This window comes from Nicotiana sylvestris, chromosome 12 (genome assembly GCF_000393655.2).
Source record: "Nicotiana sylvestris chromosome 12, ASM39365v2, whole genome shotgun sequence".
NCBI classification, from domain to species: Eukaryota; Viridiplantae; Streptophyta; class Magnoliopsida; order Solanales; family Solanaceae; genus Nicotiana; species Nicotiana sylvestris.
In genome coordinates this window covers 128,726,653-128,745,947 of record NC_091068.1, presented here as the reverse complement: position 1 = coordinate 128,745,947, position 19,295 = coordinate 128,726,653, and the positions used below count along the sequence as shown (strand labels likewise).

General features: G+C 39.4%; 1 protein-coding gene across 2 annotated transcripts; it reads right to left on the bottom strand.

Moving 5' to 3' along the window:
- Window positions 1-3,868: 3,868 nt before the first annotated feature.
- LOC104228419 (putative serine/threonine-protein kinase) lies at window positions 3,869-6,508 on the bottom strand. 2 transcript variants are annotated; one of them, XM_009780884.2, is made up of 6 exons: window positions 6,286-6,508; window positions 5,864-5,979; window positions 5,499-5,715; window positions 4,967-5,207; window positions 4,725-4,875; window positions 3,869-4,558 (listed from the first exon to the last, which is right to left on the bottom strand). In XM_009780884.2, the coding sequence occupies exons 1-6, from the start codon at window positions 6,362-6,364 to the stop codon at window positions 4,193-4,195; spliced, it is 1,170 nt and encodes a 389-aa protein (XP_009779186.1). In that variant the 5' UTR covers window positions 6,365-6,508; the 3' UTR covers window positions 3,869-4,192. The 2 variants fall into 2 exon arrangements, with proteins under 2 accessions (XP_009779186.1, XP_009779187.1); XM_009780885.2 differs by having other exon boundaries at window positions 4,967-5,204.
- Between the last annotated feature and the right edge of the window lie 12,787 nt (window positions 6,509-19,295).

The window sequence follows — 19,295 nt, the reverse complement described above, 5'->3', positions numbered from 1 at the left end:
CTTTGCCACCCAGCTCATCGAGTGTGCATCCGGTATTTTATGTTTCGATGCTCCGGAAGTATATTGGCGATCCGTCTAATGTTTTGGATTTCAGCACGGTTCAGTTAGATGATGATTTGACTTATGATGTGGAGCCAGTAGCGATTTTGGAGCGTTAGGTTTGAAAGTTGAGATCAAAGGATATAGCTTTAGTGAAAGTGCAGTGGAGAGGCCGGCCCGTGGAGTAGGCTACCTGGGAGACCGAGCAGGAGATGCGTAGCAGATATCCTTACCTATTTGAGGTTTCAGGTATGTTTCTTGACTCGTTCGAGGACGAACGTTTGTTTAAGAGGGGGAGAATGTAACGATCCGGTCGGCCGTTTTATGAGTTACTGCTCCGTGTCCCCCATTTCTACTTCTTATTGTCTTGTTCAGCTGTATAATATGATATCAAGTTGGTTGGTTCGGGTTCGGAGAAGTTTTGGAAAGGAATGAGACACTTAGTAAGCTTAGGTTGGAAAAGTCAACCGGATGTCGGCTTATGTGAAAAAGGGATTGGATGTGAATTCTGATGGTTCAGACAGCTTCGGAAGGTGATTTGGGACTTAGGAGCGTGATCAGCATGTGTTTTGGAGGTCCGGGGTAGATTTAGGCTTGCATTGGCGAAATTGAAATTTTGGAGTTTTCCAATTGATAAGTGAGATTTTAATATAGGGATCGGAATGGAATTCCGGAAGTTAGAGTAGGTACGTTGAGTCGTTTGTGATGTGTGTGCAAATTTCAGGTCATTCGGACAAGGGTTATAGACTTTTTGATCAAAAGCGGAATTTAGAGGTTTTTAGAGTTCTTAGGCTTGAATCCGTGGTTAATTTGATGTTTCGATGTTGTTTTAGGTGTTTTGAAGATTGGAATAAGTTTGGAAGGTGTTACATGACTTGTTCGTACTTTTGGTTGAGGTCACGGGGGCTCGGGGTGATTTCGGATGGTTGACGGGAGGTTTTGAGTTGGAATTGGTAGCTGAAGTGCTAAGTTCCTGTCATAACTGTACCTGCGGCTTAGGGACCGCAGGTGCGAGTCCACAGAAGCGGAACTGAAGTCGCAAATACGGCCAAGAGAAGGAAAGGCTAGAGCCGCAAAAGCGAAACTTTGGGCGCACCTGCGCCATCGCAGGTGCGGTGGTTGGGCGGATAAGTGAAATTCGCATATGCGCACCTGGGACTGCAAGTGCGGGTCCGCAGGTGCAATAATTGGAACGCAGATGCAGTTTTGCTAGGTCAGAACATATATATTTCACCCTTCGCGAATTTGGGTTATTTTTCATAACATTTCAAACGGTAAGAAGCTTTGGGGAGCAAATTCAGGGGAGGATTCAAGAGGGTTTCTTAGAGGTAAGGTTCTTGGTCCTTAAACTCGTTTTTATGATGATTTTTAAGGTTGTAAACTTGAAATCTATGGGAAAATCAGTAGCAAATTGGGGGTTAGGGCTTAGAAAATTGGAGACCTAAAATTAGGGATTTGAGGGATCATTTGTGGTCGAATTTTAGTACTTTTGGTATGAATGAACTTGTGGGGTAATAAGGATTCCATTGATGTAAATTTTGTCGGATTTCGAGACGTGGGCCCGGGGTTTGGGTTTTGATCAATTTCGGGATTTTGATATAATTTGATTATTTTTGAGTGGGTTTTATTCTCTTAGCATATTTTGATGGTTATATACTGATTTTGGTTAGATTCGGGGCATTTGGAGGTCGAATCGAGAGGAAAAGGCGTAGCGGGCTAGAGTTTGGCTTGACTTGAGGTAAGTAACGCTTCCAATTTTGGTTCTGCGGGTTCCGAACTATGTGTTCTATGATTATTATGAAGGTGACGCTATGTCAAGTGACAGGCGTATGGGCATGCACCATGGGAAATGCGGCCTAGATCATTCCAGAACACCGCTTAGTGGTTCTTTCTTACCGATATCTGTGCCATAATTATGTGATTTAATTGTTGAGATGTAAATCATGCCGATTATCATGTTAAAGCTTCACGCCGATATTATTGAGACCCCAGAGGTCATTTCTTGCTGTCATATCATTTATTTTACTGATATTCTGTACTCAGTCCCTTCCATGCATATTATATCATGTCTCAATCTCGATTATTATTATTTGCCACATTTTACTGTTGACCGGGCTAGTATCATGACATCTAGAGCCCGTGTGTGAGACTGGTGAGTTATGACTGAGGGAGGCCGAGAGCATGATATTGAGTGATAGTATGAGATTGGGCTGCACACCGCAGCGAGATATTGAACAAGCCTTCGTTGGCTTTTTATAGCGCTTAGGCTAATGAGAGAAGCCCCTCCGGAGTCTTTACACCCCAGTGAGCGCAGATGATGATATTTAGGGATGGATCTTCCTTGGACATGGATCTTGTCCGAAGTATTATACCGGGAGATGGATATTCCCCGTGAGGCTGGACTGGCCTGTGTCCTCGGCACTGGATGATTGCGGTTAGTGATGTATATTCCGGGATGGATCTTCCTTGGGCCGGATGGCCATATACAGTACCGAGGGGTTGAGTGCTTGTAAGTGGATGTTTATAGAACATTGATCATGCTAGTTGTGCATTTGTATATGTAAAATTACTGAGTTTTAAAATTCGTACTGTCAGTTGCATTTAAATACTGTTGAACTTTACTTGAACTATAAGCATGTCTACTTTTCCTGTTCATATATATGTTATTACCTATTGAGGTTTGGTTTGTCACTACCTGTCAGTCCATAGGTTGGACTTGTTACTTACTGAGTTTGTATACTCACGTTACCCCCTGCACGCCTGTGTGCAGATCCAAATAGCTCGGGGCACGGTAGCGGTTGTTGATCTCGTCAGTTGGAGACTTTCTGTGGAGATTGCGAGGTAGCTGCTTGCCGACCGCAGTTTCGCCTTCTCCTTTCCTTATCTTCCTTTAGTCTATTTGTTTTGGATATTCTCAGACCGTGTTGGTCATATTATTTGGAACAGTTGTAGTAGTTTTTGGCTCATGACTTAGTGACACCCGATGTCGGGATTGTGTTTCTTTTCGCTGGATTTTGATTTCTATTTCTTATCTTATTGGATTTCTGTTAAAAATTATGATTTACTTAAGTTTTTATTTGAAAAATGGAATAATCGGAAATAGGTGACTGACATAGTATCACGACAGATGCCATCACGACATGGTTAGATTTTGGGTCTGTGACAGCTTTTGACTGTTATAAAACTGTACATATATCAAATATAACCTTTGGGGTTTCCATTTGAATGGAAATGTGAAGAAATATTATTCCTTAGAACTTAATTACTCTAGCTGTAAACACAATGAATACGACCGTTCCTACTTTACATATTATATTTAATATATTCTGGAGACATTATAGTGGCTGATTCATTGTACTCTATTCAAATCTAATAAAGTAGAACTGATTATTGTATATTTACATGTTTATACAAGAAAATAACTATGAATAATAATTGATTGAAGGGTAAAAAGGTCCCTCAGCGTTTGAGGGGATATTTCCGTAATTCAACTTGGACTTAAAGGCTTTCCACTTATAATTGATTGAAGGGTAAAAAGGTCCCTCAGCTTTCTATTTTTGTTTCTACACGCGCTTGTGTAAGGGTCTCAGACCCATACTTTACAAGTTGAGATGTACAACAAGTCACCAGTAGCGTTAAAGTGATATCGATTCGTGAGTTCAAAGAGAGGGGCAGAAATATATATTAAGCCTTCAAATAAAATTTACATATTTTCTGACGTCATAAAGAAGAACATTAAATACCACAACTGTTTTACAGTTATAAATATTTAAATAGTGTTAGAAAAAGTTATAATTAATTGAAGAAAAAATTTATTTGGTCCCTCAAATCCAAAAATTTGTTATCCTTGTTTGTTACCCAAGGATAATATCTGCAGCTTATGGAACTAAATATTCAAATAAAGGTTAAAAAAGAAAGAAGTCAGAAGAAAGACCTACTCTAAGCTACATTTGTTCAGAGCATTTTCATTTCAGTCTCTTCAAAGCCTCAAGAGGCAGCTCGGTGCACTAAAACTCTTGCTATGCGCGGGGTCCGGAGAAGAGCCACATCATAAGGGTTTATTGCACACAACCTTATCTTGTATTTTTACAAAAGGCTATTTTCACGTATCGAACCCGTAACCTGCTGGTCACATATTCAAAGCCTCATTGATTTATATCTTCTCAAAAACAGTAGGCCAAGTTTTTGTGTTTGAAATATACACTTTGTACCAACACTTTCTAGCTATAGCTACAGCATTGGAGAAAAAGCTGTTAGAAGATTGCTTTTGACCTATCTTAACATCTTTCAGATCAGCAAGAATTCCAGGCTGAGTAATCTTTATGTCCTCTAATTCCATATAATTGGAACTGCTCAACATCTTTATGACTGCAGACATTTTGGGGCGGAGACTGGCGATTTCTTGCACACAGAGCAGGCCAATCTTCAAGAATCGGACAGCTTCATCGCCACAAAATTCTCCATTTAACACAGGGTCTACTAGCTCTAATAATTTGCCACTATTGTACATTTCCCATGCCTGAAATAAATACACTAGTGAGATTATGCTATAGAAGGATACTTGTCTTATTTTTCAAGTTCTAATTCCACTTATTGCCACTAATTACCTTTTAGATGACCTGATAATATAAATTCTTTTTAACATTGTTAATGTATAGAAATTAAACATTACGAAATATGATTACCTTGTTAACTAGGAAATGTTCTCCTCTCTCAATGTCAAAAGCAATTACAGGGCAACCGCTGACTATTTCTAGCAATAAGACTCCAAAGCTATAAACATCTGATTTCCGAGTTAAATGTCCACTAATGGCGTATTCTGGAGAAAGATAGCCTCTTTAGGCATAAGGTAATTAAGTCAAGAAACTAACAACATGATCAACAATAAACACTCAAATATGGAATCCAAAATGTACTTTGAACTTACAATGTTCCGGCAACTCGGGTAGTAATGTGGGAAGTTTTTTCTGGGAATAGCCTAGATAAACCAAAATCAGCAATTTTTGGTGTAAAATTCTGATCAAGAAGTATATTGCTGGCCTTAATATCTCTATGTACAATGTGAGGATTCACTTCTTCGTGAAGATATGAAAGTCCCTTTGCTATTCCTTTTGAAATTTCTCTTCTTAGTTCCCATGTGAATTTACTTCTGTTTTGCTCTTCCCCTGCTGGTCAAAACAATCAATTTAAGCCAACTCATTGTGATAACATTCCTCCAAAATTTAATATGATAGAGATATTAAAGAATGCGTTCAGTTATATACGCCGTTAGTGTAAGAAATATTTAAACTATCATGCCATCTTTAATTATTTGTTGTAGCAGGTAACCTGTATTATTATCAAGATTACATATACCAAATTTTAAAGAGGCTAACTTGTAGATATCCTTTGAGTAACCTGATCGCATTTAATTTCTTTCACGGTAACAGTGTATATAACTTAAATGCTTAAAAATTTACCTAGAAAAGATTGTGTTAGACTATTGTTTTCCATGTAATCATAGACTAAGAATCTGTTGGTTCCATCCACACAATATCCTCTGAGAATGACAAGATTTTCATGTCTGATATCAGACAATGCAGCTATTTCTGAAATAAATTCTCTTTCACCTCGCAATGTTTCTAATTCAATTGATAGAACCTTTACAGCCACAATGCTTCCATCTTCAAGCCGACCCTTTTCAAGAAAAAAAACCAAATGAACATCAGCATCGAATGCAGTCAGGAAAAAAATGGCCATCCCTCGCTCTAGCTGGAATTGGCTATATGAATCCTCATTGTTCATGTTGTTTCATTTAAAACCGTTTCAATTCAAAGAAACCCACCTTGTAAACAGAACCAAATCCTCCCTCTCCAATTCTACTTGAAACTCTGAATCCATGAGTTGCAGCCTTCAATTCTTTGTAAGTGAACACTGAAAACTTCTGAGCTCTTTGTCCACCTGTTAGTAGAATTTATATCCTTAAGTAATAGGAATAATATTATACGACAAAAAGGCAGCCCGGGATATGAGGCATCCTGCGTTCATGTAGGGTTCAAGGAAAGGCCGAATCAAGGGGTGTGAGATGCAGACAGTCTACCCTAATGCAAGCATTAATGGCTGCTTCCACTACTCGAACTAGTGACCTATATGTCATACGAAGATAACTTAATCGTTTCTCCGAGGCTCCCTTCGGTGGGAATAATATTATCAAGACCGTAAAAAATGATAAAGAAGTTAAAGAGGAGGATTTGAGAAGTTACGTACCATATGGGATAATTTGGTTGGCATCCATTGTACCAGATGAGGAACTAAAACAACTGGTAAATGGAAAAGGAAACTTCATAGTAACTGTTTGATGAACTCAAATCTTGAATTTGGCTTACTGCAATTTAGTTTTGGTATGCTGATATTTCCACATTAATAGCAAAGGAGATGTAAATCAAGAAGAGACGAAGATGAAGGGAAATAGAAATCAGCTTCATTTAATGGAAATATATCGTACCCGCAGATTTTGACGATTTCTGATCTTTGAAATATACAGTGTTTTCTCCTTTTTTTAATATTTTATGTATCTTCCTGGGAGGAGTACTCTTTTTTTCCCTTTCAATAAAGCCGTCACCATATATCAATTGATAGATACTTTGCCATGTGGTTTAATTTAATATATTAGTATTGTATTGTAATGATATTTGATTAGAAATCCACGACAAAGTTGACATTCTGGTCACTATACTAGTTAAAGTAGACTCGATACATTTTAGTTTTGAAAACTAGACACAATTTTTAACAAACTAACAATAGAAAACTAACATTATAAATTACCGGTAATTAACAAATTATTTTGACAATCTCTCAAAATCTATATATATTCTAAAACAAGAAAGTTTGCATTGTGGTTAAGCCAAATAACAAGCTACTATAAAGCCACTTGGCAATCTCAAAGAGTTTGTGGGAGATTGTCAAATAAGGAAATATCACTTAAGAACTATATATGAAATTCCATTTATTGAAATCTATATCTATATTTATATCTATCAATATATATTAAAGCAAGAAAGTTACCATATATATTTGACATTATGGTTAAGCCAAGTGACAAGCTAATAAATGTCAATAGTATATGGTAACTTTATTCTATATTTGACTATTTTAGTTATCATAATATATATATACAGAATTTGAATTAAAAGATAATTTGAATTTATAGATAAAGTTCTAAAATTCGAATTTAAATTAAAAATAATTTTTTTTTATCATGTTATCATACTTAATTCGATTAATGATCATATGCAATCATGTTAGGAACTTTTGTTATATTTTATAATTATTTAAATACTACTTCGCCTCTAGCAAAAAAAAAAACTACTCCATATAACTATAAAACTCTTTCACATTTAAAATTCTATAAGTATAGTTCTTTGAAATACTGTAGCTAAATTTAAATAAAATGAAATTCTTTTTAAGCCAAGTGACAAGCTAATAAATGTCAATAGCATATGGTAACTTTATTCTATATTTGACTATTTTAGTTATATATATATATATATATATATATATATATATATATATATATATATATATATATATATATATACACACACACATATACATATACATATACATACATATTAAAGCAAGAAAGTTTGCATTATGGTTAAGCCAAGTGGCAAACTATTATAAAATCATTTGGCAATCTTAAAGAGTTTGTGGGAGATTATCCAAAAAGAAAATATCACTTAAGAACTATATATGGAATTTCATTTATTGAAATTAAATTGAAATAAGAATTCTTTAAAAAAAAAATAAAGTTCAATCACTGTAATAATATTTTCTAACTAAATTTTTTTATTTGGAAAGTAAAGAATTTTGATATCAATAGTATTTGGATTCTTTTTCTAATATCGTGTGAGAAGAATATATCCTACCGTAATCTAATGTGCAATTTTAATTTATTTTAAAAATTCAATACTTTTTAATGAGTTAAAGAATATATTTTAAGGTTTTAACCTAAAGTTCAGAATGTAGATATATTTAATAATTTATTTATTTCATAATGGATAATCCAAAGTATCTGTTTTAGACTAAGTTTTCTGAATTTTAAACAAGTACACAATAAAAATAAATTTTTTAAAGGCTAAAACCTTCAACAAAAATAATAATTACTAGAAGTTTAATAATAAAAATACCGTAATATTTTGGTGAAGTATTATATAGTTTGATCAAATGCACTTGTATTTTTGTCACTAAATGAAAAAATTAAATAAAATATCATACTTACTAGGAAAAATAATTTAGAAAGAGGAGGATAAAGATAGTGTGAGAGAATTTTATACTTTGAATTAATTTAAATGATAAAATAAAGCAAATAAATAATTAATACTCAAAAAGGTCATCACTTGTTTTAGAAATACATTCTGTATTCCGAGGCCTTAAAACCTCCTTTTTGTCTCACCTCAATTTGCGTGCACAATCCGGACATGTATCCGGAAAACCATTCTGTAAAAATCTGTGAAAATGGTGAATTTTGCTTTAAAAATAAATTTAAGTTGACTTCGGTCAATATTTCGGGTAAACGGACCCGGACTCGGACCCGTGATTTGACAGTCCCGGAGGGTCCGTAGAAAATATGGGACTTGGACGTATGCCCGGAATCGAATTTCGAGGTCCCAAGCCCGAGAAATAAATTTTTAAAGAAAATTATTTTCTGGAATATATATGAGTTTTTGGAAATGAAATATGTTTGAAATTGATGGTATCGGGCCTGTATTTTGGTTCTGAAGCTCGATACAAGTTTGAAATAATAATTAGGTTGAATCTATAAGATTTGGTAAAGATCGGTATTGGTTTGGTACAAAACAGACTTAATGATGAGAAAATTGAAAATTTTGGTGTTCTTGAATGATCTCATGAATTTGGGGTTTAATTCATAGTTGTTGATATTATTTTGATGAATTGATTGCACGAGCAAGTACGTATGATATTTTTAGGTTAGTGTGCATGATTGGTTTGGAGCCCCGAGGGCTCGGGTGAGTTTTGGATAGGCCACAGAGTGGAATTGAACTTAGGAAGTTGCAGGTTTTCAGCTGGTATGTTGCAGGTTTTCAGCTGGTATGTTGCAGGTCTGCAGGCTTCGCAATGCGAATATCTATCGCAAATACGAAGAAGACCTGGGCTGCCTTGGTCGCAAATGCGACATTGCAAATGAAAAAGGTCCATCACAAATGCGAAGTGGACCGGATTTCCTTCGGGCGACAAAATCTTCGCATTTGCGAAGTTAGCAGGTTTCTGAAGGGTTCACAATTGCGAACCCTGGTCGCAATTGCGACATCTGCGACCTGCAAATTCATGACTTAGCCAAAAATCTTTCATTTTTCAAACTCTTTCAAAACATAAACTCTTTTGGGCGATTTTCCAAAGAAAAGTTCTTCTCCAAATCGATTGTAAGTCATTTTTAACTCGTTTTCTTCAATCTTTAATATCTTATCACATGAATTCAACTCAAAATCAAGGGTTTTCATGGGGAAAATTGGGTGTTTTGGGTAGAACTTAGGTTTTTCAAATTTTGGGAGTTTGGACCTCGATTTGAGGTCCGATTTCAAAACAAATTATATATTTGGGTTCGTGGGTGAATGGGTAATCGGATTTTGGTTTGAACCTCAGGTTTTGACCATGTGGCCTCGGGGTCAATTTTTGATTTTTTTGGGAAAAACTTTAGAAAACCTATTTTCATACATTGGAATTGATTCATTTAGCACTTATTAATATAGTTAAGTAACTTGTGGCTATATACGAGCAAATTGATGGTGGAATCAAGAGGTAAAGCGGTAGTTGAGGCTTGAATTGTGTTGTGGCATCGAGGTAAGTGTTTGGTCTAACCTTAGCTTGAGGTATTTGGAGTTATGTCCTATTTGCTATGTGTTAATTATTAAGTACGACATATAGGCATGGTGACGAGTATCTATACGTTGGTGTCAAGCATGCCCGTGAGTCTTATACTATGATTAATGTGACTCCGTTTGTATTGTCCATGCCTTATGTGATGATTTCTATTGTTTAGCAAGGCTTGTGGAAGTAATATTGATATTTGAATATGGAAAAGCATTGACAAAATGATTTGTGGAAGTATAATGAGCAATTGAACCTTATAGAGTAATGGCTCAAATTGTGAATTGAGTTGTGAAGTAAATGTGAAAAAAAGAAAAGAGGATTATGATTTTATTCCCTTGCTGGGATGTTGTTATTTTAATGTTATCTCCCTTGCCGAGATGTTATGGTTTTGTTATTGTTCCCTTGCCGGGATATGAGTGTTGTACTATTGTTCCCTTGCTGGGATTTTATTGTGAATTTGTTGATTTCCTTGCCCTTATTGCCTTGTGATTGTTGTTTGGGTGAGGAAGAGTGTTAAAGCACGAAGGGTGATGTCGTGTATAATTTTTGTGAGGAAGAGTGTAAAGCATGAAGGGTGATGTCGTGCCGCACGATGTACAAATCCGTGCCTTTATATGAGTGATAATGCACGAAGGATCATTCCATGTATGATTATGTGAGGTAAAAAAACGAAGGGTGTGCCGTGCCAATTATATTGATTCTATGGTGAGGATGAGAGTAAAAGCACGAAGGGTGATGCCGTGCAGATTTTATTGATTCTTATGGTGAGGAGGAGAGCAAAAACACGAAGGGTGATGTCGTGCACTTGTCTTTTATTTCTGATTCTTGCTGGTAATTGAACTTTGGTGATCCTTATATTTATCTGTTGTTCTGATGTTATTATTCGAGGTTCCCCCAACATGTTTTCCCCTCCCATCCTTAACTATACATTCCTGCTTTTATTTTCCCGCTGTATATGAATTAACTGCACAGGTTTATTTGGTACTCTGGTCCTAGCCTCATCACTACTTCGCCGAGGTTAGGCTAGGCACTTACAAGCATATGCAGTCGGTTATGCTGATACTGCACTCTGCACTGTGTGCAGATCCCGGTGTAGCAGCTTTCGGACCGCAGTGAGGGTGCTGTCTTCAGTCCATTCGGAGATCCAAGGTAGTCCTGCAGGTGTCCGCAGGCTTTGGCGTCTCCTTCTATCCTTTCACTGGTTCATTTATGTATTTTCGAGATAATATTGTATTTATTTTTCGGACCTTTATTTGTAGTATTCTTAGACTATTTGTGAAATTATGACACCAGTTCTAGGTAGTTTATGTATGGATTGGTATTGACATCTTTATTAAAATATTACATTTCAGTCTTTCGCTTATTAAATTCCGTTGTTCATCTAATGTTGGTTATTATTTGTTAAAAGATTAAATGAGAAAAAGGTAAATAATTCAAATGGTCGGCTTGCCTAGCTTTCACTAGTAAGCTTTATCACGACTCTCGAGAGTGGAAAATCCATGTCGTGACAAGTTGGTATTAGAGATCTAGGTTACTTAGGTCTCACAATTCACGGACAAGCTTAGTAGAGTCCGAGGGATCGGTACGAAGACGTCTGTATTTATCCCCTAGAGGCTACAGAGTTAGGAAAAACTTCACATCTATTCTTTCCTGTCGTGCGGTTTGGTTTCTCAATGCTAATTGAATTTCTACTATGTTCTTTTGCAAATGGCGAGAACACGTGCTTCCTCATCCACTGATCAGCAGCCCGAACCCCCAGCAGCAGCTCCAATAAGGGGAAGAGGGAGAGGCCGGGGTAGGGGCAGAGCTCAGTCCAAAGCAGCAACACTAGTGGCGGAGCCTCAAATTGAGTTTGATGCGGAGGTTCTAGACCAGGCAGTTCCGGTGGGCCCATCTCAGGTCCTAGAGGGGTTCATTGCTACCCCAGTATTCCAGGACGCTCTGGTCTGTCTAGTGGGCCGTATGGAGAGTTTTACCCAAGCAAGTTTGCTTCCTGTAGCACCAACCGTCTCTCAGGCTGGAGGAGAAGCCCAGACTCCTGCTACCCACACTCCGGAGCAGATGGCTCCCCAATTTCAGACTCCAGCAGCTCAGCCAGTTGGAGCAGTTTAGCTGGGTATGGTGGCTCAGACCGGTGATGGAGCAGCTATGTCTGTTGATGCCTCGTGGAGATTGGACAAGTTTACCAAGCTTTTTACTACCACTTTCAGTGGTGCATCTTCTGAGGATCCCCAGGATTATTTGGACAGTTGTCATGAGGTTCTCAGGAACATGGGGATAATGGAGACCAATGGGGTCGACTTTGCTACTTTTCGCTTGTTTGGATCCGCCAAGTATTGGTGGAGAGATTATTGTCTGGCTAGACCAGTTGGGTCACCAGCTTTGACTTGGAATCAGTTTTCTCAGCTATTTCTAGAGAAGTTTCTTCCCGTCACTCAGAAAGAGATCTATTGGAGGTAGTTTGAGCGTCTCCATCAGGGTTCTATGACTGTTACTCAGTACGAGACCAGGTTTATTGATTTGGCCCGTCATGCTCTTCTTATACTTCCCACTAAGAGAGAGAGAGAGAGAGAGAGAGAGAGAGAGAGAGAGAGAGAGAGAGAGAGATGAGGTTCATTGAGTGACTCATTTAGCCTATTTGACTTCAGATGGCCAAGGAGACGAGGAGTGAGATTTCCTTTCAGGATGCGGCCAATGTGGCCAGGAGGGTTGAGATGGTTCTATCACAAGGGGTGGTCAGGGGTCTAACAAGAGGCTTCGTCATTCAGGCAGATTCAGTGGTGTCTCGTTTGGAGGCAAGGATTCATATGGTAGAGGCCATCCTCCTAGGCCTTTTCAGTCAGCACTTCAAGTTTCTCATGGTGCTTCAGGTGGTCGTGGTTCTCATATGTAACATTCTAATCAGCAACCCTACAGTGCACCACCAACTCCTATCAGTTCACCGCCGCTCCAGAGTTTTCGGGGTGGTGATTCAGGTCATTAGGGTCAGCAGTCTCAGCCACCGAGAGATTGTTATACTTGTGGAGATATGGTGCATACTGCTAGATTTTTCCCTCGAGCATCGAGCAGTTCTCAGCATCAGGGTTCCCGTGCCATGGTTTAGGCACCGAGTGTTCCACAACCCGCTCAGCCAACTAGAGAGTGAAGGTAGAGGTGCTAGAGGTGGAGGTCAGGCCGCTAGAGATGGAGGCCAGCCAGTAGCAGGCCATCCTAGAGATGTAGTTTAGAGTGGTGGGGCCAGTCCCGATGTTATACTCTTCCAGCCAGGCCTGAGGCTGAGGCTTCTGATGCAGTTATCATAGGTATTATTCTGGTTTGTAGTAGAGATGTTTTAGTTCTATTTGATCCAGGGTCTACATACTCCTATATGTCGTCTTGTTTTGCACCGTATCTGGTCATGCCTAGTGATTCTTTGAGTGCTCCTATATATGTGTCTACACCGGTGGGTGACTCTATCATGGTAGATCGTGTCCATAATTCATATATAGTTGGGATTGGGGGTCTTAAGACTCGAGTAGATTTGTTACTTCTAGACATAGTTGATTTTGATGTCATATTGGGGATGGACTGGTTATCACCTTACCACGCTATCTTGGACTGTCATGCCAAGACTATGACCTTAGCCTTGCTGGGGTTGCCTCGTTTAGAGTGGAGAGGGACTCCTGGTCATTCTACCCATAGTGTTATCTCATATATGAAGGCTCGACATATGGTCGAGAAGGGGTGTTTGGCCTATTTGGCATATGTTCGTGATTCTAGCACTGAGGTTCCTTCTATGAATTCTGTGCCTATTGTTCGTGAGTTTCCTGAGGTATTTCTTTCAGACCTTCCGGATATGCCACCCGACAGGGATATTGACTTCTGCATTGATTTGGCCCTAGGCACCTAGCCCATTTCTATCCCACTGTATCGTATGGCCCCGCCTAAGTTGAAAGAATTGAAGGAGCAGTTTCAAGACTTGCTTGATAAAGGCTTTATTAGACCTAGTGTCTCGCCTTGGGGTGCGCCGGTGTTGTTTGTTAAGAATAAGGACAGATCGATGAGAATGTGTATAGATTACCGGCAGTTAAACAAGGTTACAATCAAGAATAAATATCCATTGCCTTAGGATTGATGATTTTTTCGATCAACTTTAGGGTGCCAAGGTATTTTTGAAGATTGACTTGAGATCTGGCTACTATTAGGGCATCCGATGTCCCTAAGATAGTTTTCCACACTCGGTATAGGCATTATGAGTTCTTGGTGATGTCATTTGGGTTGACAAATGCCCCAACAGCTTTTGTGGATTTGATGAACCTAGTGTTCAAGCCTTACTTGGATTCGTTCGTGATATTCTTCATTGATGATATTTTGATCTATTCCCGCACCTGGGAAGAGCATGAGCAGCATCTGAGAGTGGTCCTCCAGACTTTGAGAAATAGTCAGTTGTATGCTAAGTTTTCGAAGTGTGAGTTCTGGTTGAGTTTAGATGCATTCTTGGGTCATGTTGTATCAGCAGAGGATATTCAGGTAGATTCGAAGAAGATAGAGACAGTCAAGAAATGGCCTAGACCCGCATCAGCTACAGAGATCCGGAGTTTCTTGGGTTTGGCAGGCTATTATCATCGGCTTATGGAAGGGTTTTCATCTATTGCAGCCCCGATGACCAGGTTGACCCAAAAGAGTGCCCAGTTCAGGTGGTCGGACGAGTGCAAGGCGAGCTTTCAGAAGCTCAAGACAGCTTTGACTACGACGCCAGTATTGGTTTTGCCCACAGGTTCAGGGCCATATATAGTTTATTGTGACGCATCTCGTATTGGACTTGGTTCGGTGTTGATGCAGGATGGCCAGGTCATTGCTTATGCTTTGCGGCAGTTGAAGATTTATGAGAAAAAAACTATCCAGTTCATGATTTGGAGTTAGCAGCCATTGTTCACGAGCTGAAGATTTGGAGGCATTATCTATATGGCGTGTCATGTGAGGTGTTCACGGATCACAAGAGCCTGCAGTACTTATTCAAGAAGAAGGAGCTAAATTTGAGGCAGAAAAGGTGGTTGGAGTTTATTGAAGACTACGATATCAAAAACTATATCATCCGGGAAAGGCCAATATGGTGGCCGATGCTTTAAGTAGGAAGTTAGCTAGTATGGGCAGTCTTGCGTATATTTCGGTTGGTGAGAGACCGCTTGCTTTGGATGTTCAGGTTTTGGCCAACCAATTCGTGAGGTTGGATGTTTCTGTGCCTAGCCGTATGTTAGCTTGCACAGTCACTCGTTCTTCTTTATTGGAGCGTATTTGAGATCGACAGTATGATGATCCTCATTTGTGTGTCCTTAGAGACACGGTGCACGGTGGTTCCAAGCAGGTTACATTAGGAAATGATGGAGTTTTGAGGCTGCAGGGTCGAGTTTGTGTGCCTAATGTGGATGAGCTCCGGGAGTTGATTTTAGAGGAGGACCATAGTTCCCGGTACTCTATTTATCCGGGAGCCGCTAAGATATATCACGATTTGCGGCAGCATTATTAGTGGAGGAGGATGAAGAAGGATATTATTGCATATGTGGCTCGGTGTTTGAATTATCAGCAGGTAAAGTACGAGCATCAGAGACCTGGTGGTTTATTCCAGAAGATTGAGATTCCTGAGTGGAAGTGGGAGCGTATCACTATGGACTTCATTGTTGGACTCCCGCGGTCTCAGAGGAAGTTCGATGTAGTGTGGGTTATTGTTGATAGGCTGACCAAGTCAGCGCATTTCATTCCTATGGTAGTCTCCTATTCTTCCGAGAGGTTAGCTGAGATCTATCTTCGGGAGATTATTCGTCTTCATGGTGTGCCTGTGTCTATCATTTCGGACCGAGGTATGCAGATTACCTCACATTTCTAGAGAGCAATTCAATGTGAGTTGGGCACACGGGTCGAGTTGAGCACAACATTTCATCCTCAGACGAACGGACAGTCCGAGCGTACTATTTAGATTTTGGAGGATATGCTCTGAGCTTGGGTCATTGACTTTGTGGGCTCGTGGGTTCAGTTTTTGCCTTTAGAAGAGTTTGCCTACAACAGCAGCTACCAGTCAAGCATCCAGATGGCTCCTTATGAGGCTATATATGGTAGGCGGTGTCGGTCTCCGGTTGGATGGTTTGAGTCGGGAAAGGCTCGGTTGTTGGGTATAGATCTAGTACAGGATTACTTGGACAAGGTCAGGATCATTCAGGATAGGCTTCGTACAGCTCAGTCCAAGCAAAAGAGTTATGTCGATCGTAAGGTTCATGATTTAGCATTCATGGTCGGTGAGCGGGTGTTGCTTCGGGTGTTGCCTATGAAGAGCGTGATGAGATTTGGGAAGATGGGAAAGCTTAGCCGTAGGTTCATTGGCCCGTTTGAGATTCTTGATCGAGGGGGAGAGATGGCTTACAAACTTGCATTGCCGCCGAGCTTATCAGCCGTACATCCAGTGTTTCATGTGTTCGTGCTCTGGAAGTATCACGGCAATCCATCCCACATGTTAGATTTCAGCACTGTTTAGTTGGACAAGGACTTGTCCTATGAGGAGGAGCCGGTAGCTATTCTAGACTGGCAGGTTCGTCAGTTGAGATCGAAGAGTTTTCCTTATGTTCGTGTTCAGTGGAGAGGTCAGCTTGTTGAGACATCGACCTGGGAGTCCGAGTGCGATATACGAAGCCGTTATCCCTATCTTTTCTCCGACTCAGGTACTTCTTTCTTATGTCTATTCGAGGACTAAAGGTTGTTTCAGAGGTGGAGAATGTGATGGACCAAAAGGTCATTACTTGTTTTAAAAATACATTCTGTATTCCAAGGCCTTAAAACCTCCTTTTTGCCTCACCTCAATTTACGTGCGCAGTCTGGGCGTGTATCCGGAAAGCCATTATGTGAAAATCTATGAAAAATGGTGAATTTTGCTTTTGAAATGAATTTAAGTCGACTTTGGTCAATATTTTGGGTAAACAGACCCGGACCCGTAATTTGACAGTCTCGGATGGTCCGTAGGAAAATATGAGACTTGGGCGTATGTCCAGAATCGAATTCTGAGGTCCCAAGCCCGAGAAATGAATTTTTAAAGAAAATTATTTTCTGGAATATATATGAGTTTTTGGAAATGAAATATGTTTGAAATTGATGGTATCGGGACTATATTTTGGTTCCGGAGCCTGGTACAAGTTTGAAATAATAATTAGGTTGAATCTGTAAGATTTGGTAAATATCGGTATTGGTTTGGTACAAAACAGACTTAAAGTTGAGAAAATTGGAAATTTTGGTGTTCTTGAATGATTTCATGAATTTGGGGTTTAATTCATAATTGTTAATGTTATTTTGATGAATTGATTGCATGAGCAAGTCCGTATGATGTTTTTAGGTTAGTGTGCATGATTGGTTTGAAGCCCCGAGGGCTCGGGTGAGTTTTGGATAGGCCACAGAGTGAAATTGAACTTAGGAAGTTGCAAGTTTTCAGTTGGTATGTTGCAGGTCTGCAGGTTTCGCAAATGCGAAGCCTAGCTCTCAAATGCGAGCCCGCAAATGCGAACATCTATCGCAATTGCGAAGAAGACTTGAGCTGCCTTGGTCGCAAATGCGACCTGTTCATCGCAAATGTGATATCGCAAATGCGAAAGGTCCATCGCAAATGCGAAGTGGACCGGATTTCCTTCAGTGTCGCAAATGCGACAATATCTTCGCACTTGCAAAGTTAGCAGGTTCTGAAGGGTTCGCATTGCGACATCTGCGACCTGCAAATTCATGACTTAGCCGAAAATCTTTCATTTTTCAATCTCTTTTAAAACATAAACTCTCTTAGGCGATTTTCCAAAGAAAAGTTCTTCTCCAAATCAATTGTAAGTCATTTCTAACTAGTTTACTTCAATCTTTAACATCTTTTCACATGAATTCAACTCAAAATCAAGGGTTTTCATGGGAGAAATTGGGTGTTTTGGGTAGAACCTAGGTTTTTCCAATTTTGGGGATTTGGACCTCGATTTGAGGCCCGATTTCAAAATAAAGTATATATTTGGGTTCGTGGGTAAATGAGTAGTCGGGTTTTGGTTCGAACCTCTGAATTTGACCATGTGGGTCCGGGGTCGATTTTTGACTTTTTGGGAAAAAATTTAGAAAACCTATTTTCATGCATAGGAATTGATTCATTTAGCACTTATTAATATAGTTAAGTAACTTGTGGCTAGATACGAGCAAATTGGTGGTGGAATCAAGAGATAAAGCGGTAGTTGAGACTTGAATTGTGTTCGTGGCATCGAAGTAAGTGTTTGGTCTAACCTAAGCTTGAGGGATTAGAAGTTGTGTCCTATTTGCTATGTGTTAATTGTTGAGTACGACGTATAGGCATGATGACGAGTATTTATACGTTGGTGTCAAGCATGCACATGAGTCTTATACTATGATTATTGTGACTCCATTTGTATTGTTCATGCCTTATGTGATGATTTCTATTGTTTAGCAAGGCTTGTGGAAGTAATATTGATATTTGAATATGGAAGAGCATTGGCAAAATGATTTGTGGAAGTATAATTGACAATTGGAAGTAATATATCTCCCTTGCCGGGATGTTATGGTTTTGTTAGTTCCATTGCCGGGATATGAGTGTTGTACTATTGTTCCCTTGCAAGGATTTTATTGTGAATTTGTTGATTTCCTTGCCCTTATTGCCTTGTGATTGTTGTTTGGGTGAAGAAGAGTGTTAAAGCACGAAGGGTGATACCGTGTATGATTTTTGTGAGGAAGAGTGTAAAGAACTAAGGGTGATGCTATACCGCACGATGTACCAATCTGTGCCTTTATATGAGTGATATGCACGAAGGATCATTCCGTGCATGATTATGTGAGGTAAAAGCATAAAGGGTGATGTCATGTTAATTATATTGATTCTATGGTGAGGACGAGAGTAAAAGCACGAAGGGTGATGCCATGCAGATTTTATTGATTCTTATGGTGACGACGAGAGTAAAAGCACGAAGGGTGATGCCGTGCACTTGTCTTTTATTTCTGATTCTTGCTTGTAATTGAACTTTGGTGATCCTTATATTTATCTATTGTTCTGTTGTTAATATTCAAGGTTCCCCCCATCATGTTTTTCCCTCCCATCCTTAACTGTACATTCCTGCTTTTATTTTCCCGTTGTATATGAATTAACTGCATAGGTTTATTTGGTACTCTGGCCCTAGCCTCGTCACTACTTCGCCGAGGTTAGGCTAGGCACTTACAAGCACATGAGGTTGGTTGTGCTGATACTACACTCTGCACTTTGTGCAGATCCCAGGCCAGCAGCTTTCGGACCGCAGTGAGGGTGCTGTTTCAGTCCATTCAGAGATCCGAGGTAGTCCTGCAGGCATCCGCAGACCTTGGCGTCTCCTTCAATCCTTTCATCCTGTTTCATTTAT